The sequence below is a fragment of the Helicoverpa armigera genome, chromosome 19, assembly GCF_030705265.1.
Source record: "Helicoverpa armigera isolate CAAS_96S chromosome 19, ASM3070526v1, whole genome shotgun sequence".
NCBI classification, from domain to species: Eukaryota; Metazoa; Arthropoda; class Insecta; order Lepidoptera; family Noctuidae; genus Helicoverpa; species Helicoverpa armigera.
Window position 1 is genome coordinate 5,372,108 of NC_087138.1, and position 19,695 is coordinate 5,391,802.

At 34.4% G+C, this 19,695-nt stretch overlaps 1 protein-coding gene across 2 annotated transcripts in view; it reads left to right on the forward strand.

Moving 5' to 3' along the window:
* The window catches only part of LOC110372961 (transcription factor SOX-5), a 265,683-nt gene that overhangs the window by 215,046 nt on the left and 30,942 nt on the right, over nucleotides 1-19,695 (forward strand). For both annotated transcript variants that reach the window (XM_021330012.3, XM_021330011.3), the window contains one exon: nucleotides 2,432-2,576. In XM_021330012.3, coding sequence (XP_021185687.2) covers nucleotides 2,432-2,576 — 145 coding nt within the window. The remainder of the gene's footprint in view (nucleotides 1-2,431; nucleotides 2,577-19,695) is intronic.

The following is a 19,695-nucleotide window of genomic DNA, read 5'->3' on the forward strand; positions in this document are numbered from 1 at the left end:
TAACGCAGGCAGTGCGCCACGAATCGGAATAATTGAATCGATTCTATCGAAACGAAACATCGAGTGGTTGTGAATTGGTCTATTAGTTCACCCTAGTTTAGTTACGGGTCCCCTCTCTAATGTAGTTACTGCTAAGTGTATTGTTTTTGGTTTTTAGAGTGCCTTAATCTAGATTTTTATAGGTAAAAATACCTACTTTGTCGGCATTTTTCATTGTACATAGGGACGACTATCATTAGTTCCAACGTAAACGTAAGTGTCCTTATACAAAAAGATAAGGTATTATTACCAGCAAAATTAATTGATAAGTTCCAAATCTGGGATTTTAAGACACTATAAAAATCAAAATCCGTTTTTGAAGGAGGATATAGTTTTATATTTTACTATGTTTGTTACGAAAGCTTTGCAATTATTCTGTCAGTTTAACACAAATAAGCAATAATTGCTCCATTTTCTCCACCATGTCAACACTACTAACACAATTACAAGGCCACGTTTCTCCCACACCATATCCCGTATTCCCATGGGGTTACATGTACACAACAAAAATACAATAAATCATAAGTGGCATACCACTGAACAGGAAAATAAAACGCATTTCTCTGAATTGACTGACACGAATTGAATCGTGTGATCAAAAATTGCTCTTATTTTTTCAACTTTTGCCGTTTTTGGTCGTTCACGTAATGCTATTGCTGGTGTTTCGTTTGTGAATTAAGGTGAAACTGTTTTTGTAGTGGAAAGAGAAAAGAGGCTTATAAGCAATGTCATTTTCACCTACTATTTAACAGACTATTACAAAATGCTGACTTCTATATAAGTCACAGTTTTCAGTAAAATGAGTCACTCTTTCAATGTCATCAAAGATTGCATCTTTCGTAGATGTCACTAGTAATTTTCTTACATATTTCAATAATCTCAATTTTTACAATAATTGATTTGTAAATTGTTCAAAACTGTATAATCCATAATGAAATTCAAATGAATACACCAATAATTACTTCATTACATAAATCATTTCACATTTTCAGCACGCCTTCTAAAAAACTTGAATTCTCAAGAATTATAAATTGGTTCATAGTAAAAAATGAGATTCTTAATTAGGTACCGTTAATTTATTATTTCACCGAACTGGTTTCACAATGAGCCCTTTCTTTAAGAAAGTGGTCCAATCTTTTGTATCGAGCAAAATAAAGGTTGCGAAATATTCTGACAAGCGAGAAACAATTGTGTACCTTCAAGTTTTTGCAATTAATAAGCTCACTGATCTTTTCTTAAAACTGCTGAATCAGACATTTAAAACCAAGCTTCTTTGTGTTATTTGCTTTATCATGAATCAATTTGAATTTATTATCCTTGTATCATAAGTAAACAGAAACTTTATTGCCTGTGTTGAACACAAAAAGAAATCATCGAGATAAATCCAAAAATACATACTTATAATGTTACACTTGATATTATAATTCCACCAGATATAGATGTACCTACAACTACATTTTATACAACTACCCTTTTATGTTACTACTAAAAATGTAAGCCAATAGAATTCGTAGCATAAGACTAAGAGGTTTCGTCATAACCTCTTGAAAGAGGAGGTTCAGACCACAGCATTAATAATTCAGAACCGTCCTCTGATGCATTTGTTTGCGGTGCCCGAAGTAACGTGCCTCTACTACGGAACTCAAATGGAAGTCGGAAAGAAGACTTGAAACTTCGAAATGTATTGGTTCGAGAGAAAACCATTGGAACTTTAAAGAAATTTGCATTAATGCAATGCTGTTTTTGTGTCTAAAATGGTAACTGTACCAAAGCCATAGCAGAATCATTTTCATCTAGCAATCATCAGAATAGGATTTGATAGAAAGAACACAAATACACAACTTAAGACTGCTTAGGGGTTCCACCCTATTCTGAATATCAAAACTTTTTAACAGCCTATAATAAGTTCGAGTTCAAAGAGTAACAGCGAACGTGCCATCATACAATCTTTGTTGTTGATAATATCATACAGCACTAGCATCCTAACACTGCCATGAATTATTCACGCGAATTCGCCTGCCTGATACAAAGTTACATAATGTTATACGTTTTGTATTCCAAACCATCATATTAACACGGAATGTTAGTTCGCGAAATTGTATTAAACTTTATGTGCAAGGATCATCAAACGTTTGTTTATGCTAGTCGAATTTTTGTTAGCAATCTTATTTGAGAATTGTACAGCACTGAAGTTCTCTAATAAAGAGTTATCTAGGAACTAGCTGAATCATTAGAATTTGAACATCCAAATTGTGGATAAAGTGAAAAAAAAATCTGCTAGCTTCAGTGAAAGAGTTAATGGTCCAACACTTGATCCCAATGTTTCTTGTCTATTCAAAATTCTACTTCAAAAGTAGCATTAACTAATAAAAATCCCTCTCTTTGTCAACAGCGAGCGACGAGCAGTCCTGGACGCAGCAGCTTTGCAGGCATTAGCTGGTGAGAGCGTCCTGGAGAAGGAACGACAGCTGTCCGAGATGATACTTCAGCTGCAGATGGTACGAGAACAGCTCCTAGCGCAGCAGGAACACGCTAAGGTAAGGAATTTGATCTTGAAAATTGTGTTGCCCGGGTATCTAGGTTGAGAAGGTTAGAAAGGCAGTCGCTTGTAAAACCATGGTACACAGCTGCTTTTGGTTAGACTGAGAGCCGACCCTAATATAGTTGGGAAAAGGCTAGGCAAATGATGATAAATCCAGGAGGCCTATAAGAAGGCGATACTTACGAAAGAGTAAATAATAATCTTGTGGAAGTATGAATCAGGCTCAAAGAATTCGCTACATTTCAACACACTTATGATTTTAGATGACCCAATAATTGTGAAGCTTATTAATAACAATCACAGACATATCAAATTAGTTTCAGCTTACGAATTAAAAATTGATCTTAGAGTTGACGTGTTTGATCTACTTAGAAAAATTGGTGGTACCAATATTTTGTCTTGTGTTCAATACTATTTGGTTTCATATTAAAAATATAGTAAATTCTATATAGATGACCTCGTTTGCAGCTGCTTGCTTGTTGTTATGAAGTTTGTTGGATTAACATTACGGGTGACAAATGGATTCAGGATTATTTAGATTACTCCTGTTTCCCTCAAGAAGGGATTTTTAATTTCAAGATTCTTGGATCATAATACCATTCACTCTTGGTGTCACATCTAGTCTAGTGAAGGTAATCTTAGGTAATGGATTTTTTGTTCATTTGATCACTTAGACTAATCCGACTTAAGTGTTACGAAAAAAGTCCGTGGCGAGTAATTGTGATTTAAGTCATACCTGGTTTTTGTAATAGTTGTATCTACAAACTAGTACTAATTTATCAAACGTCTAAAAAGTATGTAATCAAACATAATAATTGGTTTGCTATTAAGCTTAATACGCGACTACTAGTTAAAATTTAATTGGTATTTCTTCAAGTAAAAAATGCTGTGTATTTTTGCAAAATTAATTTGAAATGCGCTCTATAAATCATTTGGTCAATTTAACGGGAGTTAAAACGAAATAACTTGAACAGCTAATAAGATTACTCAGAAGCTATCTACGGAATAATGTAAGGCAGAGCTAAGCTAATAACACTTTAGTAATTAGAATAGCAAGAATGCTAAAATAGAGGGACAGGTCTGTTTGACCTCACCACCCCACTTACAAACGAATGGTAATACTTTGTTTTCGAACGCTTTATCTGAGTCCAGACATCTGTTTTGCATGCTAGGTCACGAATTCAAAAGGGCTTAGGAATGAAGGTTTATTCCCGTTTTGGAACTTTACGTTTAGTTCGTAAAATGGTTGTTATTGTTCCATTTCATGCACGTTTATGGAGCTGACAGCGACGGTGTCGTTTAAATGACCATTTTACTTAAAGGAATCCAACTGTTCGTCATAAAATAAGTTTTGTACAATGCTATTGATAATTGTTAAGGGATTGCGGAATTTGTGTGAAATGATGGAGTTTTGTTTCTGCGTAGTGAAGTTTATGTAGATGGTGGAATGTGGTATTTTGGAACATTGCTGTTTAATGGGAAGATAGCGGAAAATCTAATGTCAATGACCTAGTGTCTTGTAATTTAGAATGATTACAATGTAAAATATTGTAATACCCTAGGATAGTTTAAGAGAAAGTAATAAGAAGAATATAATACGAGTAACAAAGAAACAGTAGACTTTAAAATCAAAACTCAAAAAGTGGTACTTATTGATCTAAAAAGAGCCGATGCAAAGACTTCTTTTGCATTGTAATTCCGCCCTCAACGTCCAACTTTTTTGTTTACCCTTTTTACAAATTAGGTTTGTTCCGGGTCCGTGACTTTGTAAAACACTTTGTTATTTAGAAGAGGCTGTCAGGAAGCATTGTTGGGTTTATTTTTGTTTTTGTTTTTAAATATTGTAGTAAGGTTTATAATGAGACTTTATTAATAACATTGCATCATCGTGTTTCACAAATGATTCCTGCATTTGCAATACCAAATACACAAGTGTATTATTCAACATTAATTTCAACAAATACAACAAGCAGATTCATAAAGCTCATAAAACAACAACAATACATAGATTACATTTCATCATTACATACCCTAATTACAGGGCTACATTCATTTTCAATTAGCAATGTATACAATAGCATGTATCCTTTCATTTCGAATCAATTTTCATGTTGAATGCATATTGTGCTGGCTGGCCGTGCACTCGGCAACAAAGACACTCTCATACTAATGAATCAGCGATAAAAACTCGAACAACACTCGATCACATCGTGTAGGGTTGCCAGATGAATAAATGTTTTTTGGTAGAAATGGGAGGGGAAATTGTTTTGTGATGTTGCTAATGGAAGATTATTTTTCTCACTTTTGTTGTCTATAAAGGTAATTTTTTTATGCTATCTTCAAAACGACATGGAGGTTGTTTTTGGTAATCTTTAGACAATAAAATACCACTACAACGTTCGTCTAACTAAGCCATCTGTGGCAGATTACGCAGATGTTTCATCACTGGTATTGGTAGCTTCTAGGGCAAAGAGGTAAACAGACACCTAGGTCGCCTAACATTTGTAGCAGCCCTACATTGTTGACGGTATAGATTGAAGAGGCCCGTCTATAGCAGTGCAAATGGGAGCGGCTAATGGCGGGCCGCGTTCGTATTCGCGCGTTTTTTTCAGAACGTCCCTTTGTTGACTGTGCTCGGTGCATTCGGTATAGCGTTCGATACGGCGCGTTCGATTCATAGACTTTTTTTTTTACTTTTTGTCTTTAGAACCAGACTGTTTTGTTTGATACTCCATTGATGTTAATTTTGACGAATGGATCTCTCTAAAACGTTAAGTTAACCCTGAAAGTATTACGTCAGAAACAAAATATGTGCAAATAAAATATGTATTGTGGTCTTGTTAGCTAAGTAAGAAATGTAATACGTGTGGTTTTACACGAATTCCGCTTAAGTTATCCAATTGGCTTACGCATATTATGTACCTACTTAGGTATCATCATAGTCGATTCATACATGCAATTGGGTAAGGATATTCATTCATTTCCTTTTATGTAATTATTAATTAAATTAGTTCAGTCTGCAATATCACCTTAAGGTGCGAGCACTTATGCTAAGTCAGTTTATTCGCGGTTAATTTTACAATTAAAATAACTTGAACATTATGTTTTCCTCATAACTTAGTGTTATTGTTATGTAGGCAAATATCTATGCACAAGAATAGATATCTTGCCAAGTCAGTGTATGCCAGTTGTCACAAAAAAGTGCTTAATTTTGCCGGATCAAGGATTTTGTCCATCGCGATTATCTACGTAAGTATTTTTCTTGATTTTCTTTTAAAAAGATATAAATTTCAAAATCATGCAGGTACCTACTTACATAGTGAACTTTTTCTTCTACAAAAAGTCTCAATTTTTCTGCCCTTATTCCAATTTTGCATCGGGCTACTTTCAGCAGTAATCGGAAATAGATATACATACCTACGATAACAATGATAATTTCGGTCGCAAATTTTCTCAAATTTTCCGAAATATATATATAAATTATAATAAACAATACCTAAGGCTAACTTGAACTAACGACACGAAACCTAAACAACATTTACCCATTTGCATTTAAAACTCTGCAAGCACTCACCCGAATTAAAATATCACCGAAATAAATGAAATGCATCGGCATATGTGTGCAGACACCCTATATTGTGCCCTCCCAAAGGGCCAGACAAACGGAAATATGAAAATGAAACGTATAAACGGAAAAACGCATCAAACGCTAGCTCGCGCCGACTGCCGGACAAAAAATGAACACAAACGACCGCTTAATTCGCAAAAAGCCCGTTTCATGTTGCTAATTGACAATCAGTCAGAGGACGCGTCTCATTGGTCCGCTTCCTCGTTCTGTTTTTAAAAATTGAAAACAAATAAATTAGTAGGGTGGCCATCTTTGTGTGTCCGCTGCTTGTGTCGCGAGGGTGGGGGATGGGATGATAAAAGGCTGTTGCTATCTATCTATCTATAAGTATGCGAGAAAGCTTCGTACTTTATCTGTAAGTACCATAATGTATAATAATTGAATATTTTTTGCCTACATTACCTATTCCGTAAATGTCTAGACTTAGGTACATATTCCTGCAAAAAATCCAAATATAATGGAGATATTAATATTGACTAATACTGGCTTCTTCAATCGCGACATGAACCAAAAACAACAAAAAACATAAATCCAAAACATACTATATTATTACTTAAATATCTAACACCGCAGCGCTCGCTATATTGAATCAAACGCTTCAATTTGAAAATATTTCAAATATGTACATCAAAAACTAAAACAGAAACATTTTTAAAAGGTGTCATTTTCCATTAACCGTCAACTGCGACCTCGTAAAGCGAGTCAACAAGTTGCTCTTTAAAAAAATATTTCAAATTAAAAAAATATATATATCCTCTGACATTCGAGGGGTTAACCGTGTCAGACCAATTAGTTTTTGAAAGAAAACTACAGGAGTGACGGACAGACATGTGTTGACAACGTTTTTGATTAAAAACTTGAAAAAGATAATATTAAAAGTTGGTGGTAACTCGCTCTTTAGCGTGGTTAGTGGTGAGCCCTTAACCAAGCCGACAGGCGAGGCGAAATGCTCGTTTATTTCATCTGTGAACATAGTAAACTGGTTTGTTTTCACGGAAATATTTTAAATTGACGAAAGCTAGATTAAATTCCTTTTGATATAATATTGATGGCATTCAAAAGTTAAAAATATATCCAAATAAAAGTCACAATTATACGTAATCCTATCAGCGTTATGGACAGAATAAATATTTGTTCCATTTTCGAAATCTGTTCGAATTTTTTTTATAAATAGTCTTACTTATTTTGAGCTGCTCTTCACCAGCCAGTATTTAAATTTCGTAACATCGAACGTCATCTAGAAACTCGATTTACAGTTTATCGATTAGTTTACTGACAGAACGATTAGTCATAGAGAAACGATTTCTGATTGGCATCCGCCATCACCCCTATTTGTTCCTATGAACTGCACCATACATCACTTACTTACAGTATTTAAGTATTTTAACCGCTTACATGTTCCACACAAATTAGAAACACGACTTAAGTTATCTTAAGTAGAATTTTAATAGCTTAGAGCTTGCTTAACGCTAGGCTAAAATTACTGAATGTACTTTGTGGTTTTAATCGATTTATTGCGGCAGTTTGTCAATAATATAAAAACATGTGCATTTTTGACGATCTTTACTCTACTTATAGTAGTTTTTGCAGTATCGTTATCAAGAATTTCTCATGGGCATAGTTTTTATCTTACAATGCGTATCACAGTTAGAACGCCAGGAGAGACAATTTTCTGTTTGTCATTTCCGTTAAAATACTACGATTTTTATAGGTATTCTTGTAATCTGTACCTAGTAAATAATTTGTAACAAAATGCCTCCTATTTATTTTTTATAAAACAAAATCTCCACCAATCATCGCCACAGAATAAGTAACGCAGAAATGCCAAATCATATCTTTACCCATAATCCTCTGGGAGGCAACAGTTACAATTTGTAAACGAAGGAATATATTGAAGCGAACCCGATCCAATCAGGTTACGGAAAATTTTAATAACCGATATGAAAATGGCAACGTTTTACGATTACCGTTTAAAGATAAATAAGTAATCGTAAAATAAAACGTAGTGTCTATTTTCGAACTGAATAGGTTCCATTCGTGGTTTTAATAAAAATATTTTCCTTATAGTATTTATGAAAGTAACGTGTGCAGATTTATTGGAATGAAACGTATAATACTGGTTTATTAATTTCCTTAATAATGTAATATTGGATTGGAGGTATATTTCAAGTTACTTCAGACCATAATTTCACTAAGTTACGGAGGTACCTGTATTTTCACACCTTATCATATCACTATTCAGTTCCCTCGCAGGACGTCCCTTTTACTTACATAGAACTCTAATACCGCATATTTGCCTACTAATCCATAATGACGTATCCTATATACCATTGTAACCCGCCCACAATCGCTCACCGGAACACCTAATCCACAATGATATCATAACCAAATAGCCATGCGCAGAACATTTCACAACACATCACTAAACTCGTGTAAACCGACGAATAGAAGAAAATCCTTCAGACAAAGGCGTGCCCATTTCCACCGAGCATTGTGGGAGAAAGCAACAGAACTATACACTTGTCCTGCTCACACAAAGTCGCCGCCGCGATGCGCAAAAGAGATAGCCAACACAATAGACAATTGTTATCCCCACTTCTGCGCAACTGTGTAAATATTTCCACACGATTTTGTACCTTATAACTGTAAGCTAAGGTTGGTTTTCGTTTGACGTTGGTGAGCCAATAATTTGATTCGCTAGTCGTCATTGAGAAAACAATGGATGAACGTAGGTATAAATAGAAGTTTATGGTTTGCAAGAAATTTACTGGCGTCGTTTCAGCCCAGTCATTTACGATGTTTGGTTTTTCATAAGCCGTTTTATATCGGACAGTGTTAGCAGTAAAAATCTGGGGGAAACCATTAATACATTGTTTGTTGTACATAGTGTTGGTTTAGCTATAATTTAAATAATCGTTAGAGGTTTTAAATGTTGCAAAACTTACGAAAAAGAACTGGGTATTTATTCTTTCCAGTCAGAATGCAATTTGGTTCGACCAACATGATATTTTCATATTAAGAGAAGGAGTCGGTATTGCAGTAACAAATAGGGATTTTGATATTATTCTAGGAATGTAATGAACGAAACAGACGCGAAAATTTCCATATATAGGTACGCAGCATAAACCGTTGTAATAAGCGGTAAATACTCAAACGTACATATTCAAAGACAACTAGGAAATTCAGAGTACCACGAATACACATTATCGGCTGCCTCATTTAAATCTCATCAGTAGTACTGTATTTAGCTTTCTAAGACAATATAACAAGTAACAATTACATTTGCATACATATTAAATGCTATAACATAATTTATAACTAGATAGTGTAGGTACAGTCAACTTCAGGTCAGTGGTAACAGTTTTATGGGAAAATCGTACTTATTACTATTGAGTTAAGGTGCATGACAGTTACCACTGATGTGCGGTCTACTGTACATTCACAGTAGCACGATTTCACCTTTGTACGAATAACTGGAAGGGCCGTAATATTAATCTGTAACTACTCATCAATTCGGTACATTTCCTTTACATACATTTTAATAACTTTGTAGCTTTGGTTCTTGATAAGAAAAAGCTGTATTGTTGATTTTTAGTACTCGTTCGCAGTGGATGGTTGGTTTTATCTGCTACTTGTGTACTTATGAAAAGATATGGAAATTATCTAGCTACTTAGTTGCATTCGTTTTGTAGAGGAAGGATCATTAGCCTGTATTATAGTAGACATAGTTTTAATAATGTAGTCTAATTGTGGTGTGCAGTTTTTGCATTGAAGAATAAAGAATCTTTTGATATGTCACAGCCACAGTCACAGCTCATATTTACTTTTAAACGTTAGTATGATGCGATATACTTATCTATTATTATGTTTCTAATATAAAAAATCGCTTCCTACATAACCCATTCAAAAATCCATATCATAGAATTTTAATTCAAACCATTCATCTTCTTGCTTCTATCATCAAAAGTACCCGAATTCAACCTTCATTGTGGCAAAAAAGCAAAGAAAATTATCTATCCCTTTTTGCAAAGTAGGAGAAAATGTACGGCTTTCAAAGGGGTTGTTTCGTAATTAAGTAGTACACGCTTAGTTACTCGAAGAAGGCAAAGTTTGTGAAGAAAACTGAATGTCGTTTTCAAATAAGTGCTATTATGAATTCCATTTTTTCGTTTTGCTTTTTTCTTTTTCATTGTTCGTCTGAAAGGTGAAGGCTTTTTGAATCTAGAATTGTAGTTCCATTTAGGGTCTTTTTTGTGCTGGAATGTTGTCGAATGTACAACGCAACTAGAACGAAATTCTGCTTAAGTAATTGTCGGATTAATAATGACTATGTATTGATCGTAATTAGGTTTATTTTACGCCATGAAAAGTAAAAGCTTTCAAACAAAAATCCACAATCAAACCCCATACAATATTCAAGAGCTCACAAAACAGGACCTCCTACGTTCTCAAACAAAAACGTACTGAAAAGTAAATTAACCTTTCTGCTCCGAAACTCATTTACCGATACAAAACAAGACGCAGCCAATAGAGCTGCCCCAATCGGAAAATACCGAAATGAAAAGACGTCTGAAACAGGTACGGAATCAACTGAAACATGCTTCTTTGTATGTATTCAGTACACAAATGCTTTTCTTGGTCGGTATTCACGGTTTTCTATGGGGGCAATAAAGTTCCCACGGACACAATGCGCCGGGAAGGCAAGGAGAGTGATGAAAAGTTGGGAATCTGGGCCGCGTTCCCGGGGCGACGTAGGGATGCGAACATCCTTGTGTACTTTATCGATAAATGTGTTCTAAAGAAAATTGTGTGCATGTAAAGAAAAGCGGGTTGGATTTAGTATTATGCTGGTCGTTCTATTCTATAGAATCGGGTTCAGTGACTGTCTCGCTTTGAATGCATTTATAGGAACTTTTGTAAAAGAATACACTAATGCTATTTTATACTGTTATATTTATACCCGAGTCCCAAGAAAGATTACGTTTGACGTTGAAACATTAATCGAATTTCCGAAAAACACTTCTGTCATCTTTTATACCTCGATATAAAGGATAATATCGATGATTCTGCTTCACTAGACCGTAGTCATTTCAGTCGGTTTTCAATTATTTTTGCGGCTTTTCTTCACAGACTACAGTCCGCATTGAATGCGAACAGAATGACGCTGGTTTTAAGGAATTAACAGCTTTGTTCTGACGAGGGAGCTAGTATTAAACCTCTGTTCATATTGACTAGCGGTAGCGAATTATAGAAATACATTAAAATATTTTTAGGCAAGAGTATCGATAAGTGCAGATTTGTCATTGAAAATTTTGAAATCCTTAGCGTGAGCTGTATTCTAAAAAGGCAGCTATTTTGTAAAGTTTTTATGTCATAAAATTATGTCATAAGTCTTGAAAAAAACACCATCGCAAATTAAATTAGGTATCAAGTTTTTTATGCATCTTGAAAGTTTTTTAAAAGAAAAGCTACCTATAGGTACTAGATACATTTACATAAACGCTACCGCTCCGTCTAGAACTACGTGCGCCGCCTTAGTTTTCCTTTTCCACCAACTTGCGATTAATTTATTTAATAAGTTGTTTCTGAATAGAGCACCGCCGAGCAACGAGCGCCTGGATGAATCGGACTTTCCATTTTTCTTTCTTATTTTTTTTTCTCTTTCAACACAAAAAAAAATCTTCAGCATTTTGTTTTTGAAAGGAAACAGAAGCTTTACATTTATTTTTTATATTTTCTATTTTGTGACAGTTGGCCGTATCGTGCTAATTAGGTGAGGGCTTTATGGAAATTGTGAAGAAGCTTTTTTCTTAGTATAGGTACTGATAATGAACAAAAGTTTTCAGAATCAATCGAATTTTATAGTTTTCCCTGTTAAAATGGAGGTCGGTTCCTTTAGTTCGAAATAAAAACGAGTAATAACAATAGTTATACATAAAATTATAAGCTTAAAAATCTTACAACAAAATTAAAACTTTTGACACATGATAAAAAAAACCGCGCATTTAAAAACAAAAACCAGGTAAGTTGTTAATAATTGGTTGAAAGTTGAAAAGACGGGCTTGTAATTCTTGTAACATTTATACTGATGATGGCAACACTCGCGATTTATTACGGGTTGTCACACTGCTTGAAAGGCTCACCGCACAATAGGCACCTACAAAACTGACGCGAGATTTTAACTGTGTGATTAATAGTAGTAATAAACTGTTGTTTATTACATTAATGTCTCTCTCAATTGTGTACTTGATGAATTTTTAATTGCTTTGTTTTCGTTTTTATTGTTTCCACTTATCTGAGTATGTTGATGGCGGTTCAGTTTGTAGTAAAGGATAATGTCATGAAATGCGGATTTTTTGCGTTGAATGAGTCATGTTTACGTTTACCAACGATTTTGGTCTTTTCATAAATGCTACTATCAGTAGGTACTATGAGCTAGTTCTTGGGAATATTTTCCTTTTTTATACTTTTAGTTAGTGCTTTAAAGAATATGTAATTCCCCGACTAACTTCAGTCTAAACTAACGCAATGACGAATAAAGTAACAAAAACCCAGATTATTTTTTAAATCGTGATACATTACAACATTTCCAAAGTCAACATATTATGCTACTAAATATAATACCCTTTTAACGATTTCCCTACAACAAAAGAGCGTAAAGAAAAGAAAACAAAATGGCGAAGGTGCGTTCGAAATTGGAATTCATCAAAATAATGCGCGGAACGTGATCTCGTGCGAAGTGCGCGGATGAGCGTATATTTCGTGATGCGTTTCTTTTAGGGCTGCTATGCTTGAAAATAAAAATATACAAAAACTATATTTATTAGAAAAAATATACTACACTGATTTTTAATAAAAAAAATGTCTAAAAATTTTACTGAACCCTCTGTAATATTATTAATTAACTGACTACACAATTGGGGAGTATTCGAAATTTGAATGGCATAATGTCTGGCAACCCTAGACCAACGTAAGGTGCGCGGGAGTCGCGCGTTTCGTCCCGGTTCCTTTTTTAAAAAGCTGTTTTTATTAATTGCCCTCCATTGTTGGTGGTCGATGGCGTATGGGAATGCAACGTTCTGTTAAGTTCGTCGTGTTTCGGATTATCCTTTATCCACCCAGAAATAGATCTTGAAGTTCCGTAATTATTATTACAGTGAGCTGACATAATAAATTGTATTTTTTATGGAAAGAAAAACCTTTCGCATACTTGCGGTGTTGAGTGCTAGAATTTAACGTGCAATAAATTAGGGTATCAATCTTCAGAGTGGTCGACCTGTGAAGTCGTTAACCTATCGTCAGCACTAAATGCGTTGAAATAAAGCCCACAAAATTATGGCTAAAATATTATAATTTTGCAGTAATGTGACGTCGTTCAGAGTTTTACGAGGATAAAAAAACGCGGCCTAAATCTCTGGCATTGTTTACAGAAGGAATGTTAATAAATCTCTTTTATTGCACATCTCGGATTCCGAACAGATATTTTAACGATAGTTACTTAATCTTACAGATTAAAAATCTCGGAGAAAGCAAAAACGTGTAACAATATATTTTTATGACGCCAAGTAAAGGTCACCGCGGTATTATGCTTTAGTTATTTCCATGTAGATGATATTTAGATTGCCAGCTAGAAATATATAACATGGATGCATTAATTTGTAGAACTACAATAAAAATAAATATTTCACAATGTTGTTTAGTATAATGGTTGGCCATTTCCTGTAATATTTTTCTCTATTTTGTTAAAAATATTTGTAAATAAGTTAACATATCAATTTGATGTGATTTTTATCTTAAAGACAGTGATAGATAATGACATTACAATAGTATTTTTATTTAAAAAGAAAAACAAATAGTTGAATAACTATTATTCTATTTTCAATCAACAAAAATAAACAGGTTCTCACTTGGATATATTTTTATAAATAAAATATAAAATGTGGCCGTCAAGACGACCTTGTGGGCAGAAAGCTAATTGATTTGCTGTTGCTAAATTGAATTCCAGCTTATTAGATTTACGATTGTTCCACAAAATAGAGCGATATTCTTCAGTTTACCTCAAAATATTTTTTTATAATGCAGCGTGTTCGCTCCCGTCAAAATAATACGACATTTGTCCGTCTACGCGTCATTTACTCCTATTTTCTACACTCGAATAGATTTTAATTCGTGCCCGCCAGACGGATTTACGAGCGCTCCCTCTATTGTGACTAAACATTATATTATTATCCAGTTTTCTATTTGTTTTTATTTAAAATATGGCTTTTTAAAAATACGTAGGTCTAACCTGTGAGTCAACACACGTGGTAAATTACTCACATTGATATCGGCACATTCCTTTTTTTATGTTTTATAAATTTGTGTCTTACTGACAGTCTTTGACTTTTAGACGATTTTTACGGTAAGTGATGCCCGTTAAATAGGCTGCTATCATGGATATATTTATGATTTTAAACTTTATTTACTTAAGTAAATTGAATTAATAAAAAAGTTTAAAAATGTAGGAAGACACTTTTTCTCTGCATTCTGGTATGACTCATTAAAATAATTATTGAAGTGAACAGCTATAACTTTTAAAATGCCGCAAAACACATAGTTGCTAACCTTCAAAATCTAAGAAAAAAGTACAATTATTTCAAGTCTACAACACTTTTTACAAGTCGGTAATCAACACGTAAGTTTTTCATTATTTATGTAACCACACGCTTTCCATTCTCGGGACAAAATTCATTAGACGCTCGTGTAAAGTAAGAACAGAGCATTAAAGAAATGTATTTAGTTACCTACTTGTATTACTGTTATCTCAATCTTAACACCGTACAGTTACTATTTTGTAGTAACGTTTTTATTGGCCGGCCTTTAAATGTTTTTCTTTTTCACTTTGATTACATCAATAATGCTGATTGAAATCTGGTTTTATATTAAGATTTCTTAATTTTCGTTTCTTTTAACTTTCTGTGGTAAACAAATTTCCTCTTTAAGCATTTAGATTAATTTATTGGAATTAGCGGTACTTTTTATTATGAATCAAAAAATGGTAACAAAAAACTGTACAGCTGAGTTATGACAGGTCGTTTTTAAAACGAGAGTTATGTTCTACAATTAGTAATGGTAGAAAAAAATTAAAATTGCTCACTCTTGGCCGGCTAATGGTACAACAGTAGCGAAATACATTTGTAGACAGCGCATTGAAAATAATATATCGATCGCGAATAAATCACGAGCTTACATTTATTAAGCGTTATTTTTTTTTAAGAATATCTATGACAGATCGGAACGTCAACATTGTCGGGGCTGAACCCTGTCATAATTTGGTTTCGGTTGACGGTATTACACATCAAAGCTTCGTATTATTATGAATATTGTATGTGTTCACACGCCTACTTCATTCTAACCTAGAAACTAAGAGTTCTTAATTAAAAGCATCCGCTTGTTTTCTTTCGTTTGTTCTACTTTGCAAACGTAGCTATTTTTGTGAAATCAAAGTTTTTTTTTCACAACCGAATTATTTTAAAGAATAATTGACAAAAACTTGAAAAAATCGGTAGTCGTTTATTAAGTTTTTACTCGCTTGTTTGTGCTATAAACGACACATTTTACATGTATATTTTTTAATTATTTTATACTGTAAACAAAAGACAAAAAATACGCACCTATCTACGATTATCTATCAAACTTTTTGCTCTTAGTCACCCTACACGTAAAGTTCACACAAACACGCGAACCACCTTCAAACTAAAGGTAGTGTCACACAATCAATTTCCTGTGTCGACACAACGAGTGTCATAAGAGGTCAGTAGTCTAATGTCAGTGTAAACATTCCTGTAGAGGTTACAATGTAAACTAGTCAGTGTGAGGTGCGCCTTTGATGTGCCCGCCGCGGACATAGGGTTGTACGGTTAAAGGAGTGTGTAACAATGACTTAGGGGTAATGGAGAAATAATTGTCGATCTGTTTTTGTTAATAAAGCCGTGTTTGCAGTTGGAAATATCATAGGTGTAGTTAAATTTAAGATCAATTAATGCTGTGTGTAAATAACAGCAAGCGTTTTGTTCGTTAAAAATAAGAAATATTCGAGCAAATATAGGTATAATTTAAGTAAACAAGAAATCGAATCTGATCTCATTTTAAACTTGTATTTGTGCTAAATCGCATCTGGTTTTGATAATCATGCAATTCAAGACGTAACGAATAATAAACCGGAGCGATAACCCTAAACGGCACAGAGTAGTCCATAGAACAGAGTTTACATTGGCATCATTCAAATGTATGAAGTTGCTATTTACGTTTGACCAGAGCACTCATTACGGATTGTTATTGGAATAATAAAGAGAGAGGCATCGCATCCGTCTAGCTGTGAGGATCGTAACGCGTTTCCGAGTAACGCTCTATCCATTGCGAAATGCTATCGCTTTATTCTCATCAGCGATTCCGCGAACTGACACTTCTGTTGTTGTTTATTAATCTGTGTTTATCTGAGCCAGTTTTCATTCTTTGATAGAATGTTTGGATTTCGAAGTTTTTTTTTTCTTCTTTTCATTTAAATATTTGACGGCTATGTCTCGATTGACATGACTTTTATGGAGGACTATGAAATTTAATCTTTGATTTGAGCTTCAAGGTGCGTGATTTTAATGATGTGACAATATGGATCGTAGTGCTAACTAGACAGCTAGACGGTAATTTAGTGTTGGTTTTTATTGCCACACATAATTTAGATTTAAGAATACCTGCCCCACCCACATGAAATCCTTAAAATTCACGAAAAAATGCGACAATATATTTTATGGCTCATTATGTTCTGCTACCAGCTTAACCCATTTTTTATCGTGACTGAGTGACACGCCCAAACATCGTTCCAAAGTAGTTATGACAGGAGAAGAACTGGACCAACACGTAAAAATGCTCTGTGATTAAAATTAGTTCGGAAAATCATAACGAACTAATTTCAGCACAATATCTGTTAGAACGCTTGTCATATAAATCCACTAGTCGGAGAATATTTCACGAAGTGTCACACCTTTTTGTTGTAAAATAAAAAAAAAGTGTCCGGAACATAGATTTCGATGTCACCCTAAATAGGTTTGCGCACAAATCTGTCCTCGAAGCATCGTATAACGGGTTGTCATCGCCATTTCGGATGTCAGCAGGGCCACAATAAACTGAGGGAAATTAACCAAGGGCCAACATTAATGTGTCCCGAACGTCCACTAAATTATTGGCATTAATCAACATTGAAGAACACAAATAAATGTTTATCCACACATTTTAATAAGGGAAATAGCCTATAAATTAGAGTTTATTTTTTGTTGCACACGTAAAACTGTTGTGTTATTAGTCATTTGAAGGTAGGCCAAAACACCACCAAAACAATTATGTTGTAATACGAATGACTTGTTATTCCTTTAGTCATTTATTTACTTGAATAAGTCACTATAGAAACAAAAACAACAACACCCCCGAACGACTCATATTAGTAAGGTCAGTCACAGCACTTTACGCTCACAGTAATCATCACTGACGTTTAACTAAATTAATGACATCATCATTAAAACCGTTTCATATGTTTAAAGACAAAATGTACAGCAACTGCGCTAACTACAAAATCTTTATGAAACTACCCACCGTTGCGTTTACATTGGGGAAAGAAAGTTAAACGCCGGGTTGACAAAGTGCCTTAAATTTTTTAATTGCGACCGGCCTTATGTTATTATATGTCTTTGTGCATTCAGGAGCGTGTGTGGAGGCTTTGCGAGTTAATGCGCGAACACTGATGTGTGTGGCCTAAGGGGTGAGAGAACAGCGTTTAACTTGAACAGATCGTTTGACGTTGAATTCATTTCATGGGTCAAAAGGAGGCCCTCGTAAGCAAAAAAGCATTTTTTGTACCGTACTGAACAGGTTTATGCTAACTGAAAGGTACATAGATAAAATAAAAACAAATCCATCTAAACAACTATATTGTTGTCACCTTGCAATGCGCTCAGTAGACTTTCATATATGTAGCATAATTACCATGTCGAAAACCTGTTGTAATTCTTTGATCTGTGAAATATTTATTAATTTACAGATATAATTAGTTCCAGAACATAAAAAATACAAGTATTTCAGGTCTACCGTTTAAAAAGGAAAACATACAATCAAAATCGCTGTCGCTCATGAACCCGCTCCCGCTACCGCCTCTTAAGTGCACCAGGGCGTTAGAATTTAATAGAGTCTCACCTTCTCGACGGCCATGTGTGCACCTAACAAGACTCTTTGAGCCGCCACAATATTCTGAATATTATGCTCATTAGTGGGCGGCTATTTCTACTGAATTTCAGACCCTTTTATAACAATTATATAGTTTTTTCAATAATATTTTATATTGTAAGTGCTTGTTTGAGACACCTCTAGGCTGTTAACAGTAGGTATCTAAGCAAGAGATCCTATTGTGTCTTGAAATGCACATCCATTATCTTCTTCCTGCCCTGTTCTCAAGTTATTTGGCGTCGGCGCAATAAGTATTCTTCTTCCATACCCCTCTAAGAAGTCATAGTAGCATCCACTCCCTTCTTATTCATATCCTCTTTCAGGCAATTAATGATATATACATCCATATACAATGAATATAATTTATTAATAAGTATAATTTGTTTGTTTACAGGTAAGAGGCAATGGGGAATCAGAGACGCTTCATATGGGTAAGAAACACATTTTGTAAAGCACTCGTCATCATTTTGACCACTTCACTGTCCACGAAGCAGACACAATATTAAAACAATAGGTGTGTGTCACATATGTATGACTCATGAGACAGGGAAGTTATTTCATCAGTTTGCTTTTAAATGTCACGTACTAGGAATACCTATAAGGTAAAGTCCATCAAGCTCATTAAAAGAAAATATTTGTTCGACCTTCCAAACTTATCTTGATGAAAACAAGAGCTACTATCAACTACGAAATTCTTCTAAATTCTAAACAATTCACGACACAGCAACATCAGATAAAGCAATATAACACAGCTTCTAAAGTAATTAACAATGATACTTTCCCACAAATGTACCAAGAAACTCGAGATCCAACGTTTTACTTTTAATCCCAGTCTTTAATTGCTCCGGCGGCCATTAAACATGACAACACGAAGTTAATTTGTAAAGTCGTCAAAACTACGTTGACCTAAGACAGGCCATACTTGACAATCCATTGCTTGTTTTATGTGTAACACTTAAGTTAGTCTTCTAAGTAATATGGTAATGTGCATCGTTGTTAAACATGTATTAATTAACAGCTATGCGACGGACGTTGGTACAATGTTTAGTCGTTGTGTAGTTGTAGAAAAAGGGGTATTTAAATGGTGGCAATTTTTGTTTGGTGGTAACAACCTCTTTATTGCTACAAGTGTAATGTTTGTTAATTAGTCAACTAAAAACAACAATATAATGTTTGAGTAACTGACGCAATGTGAAGCTGGAGTATGCTTTATATCGTGAAAGTGTGGAAGGGC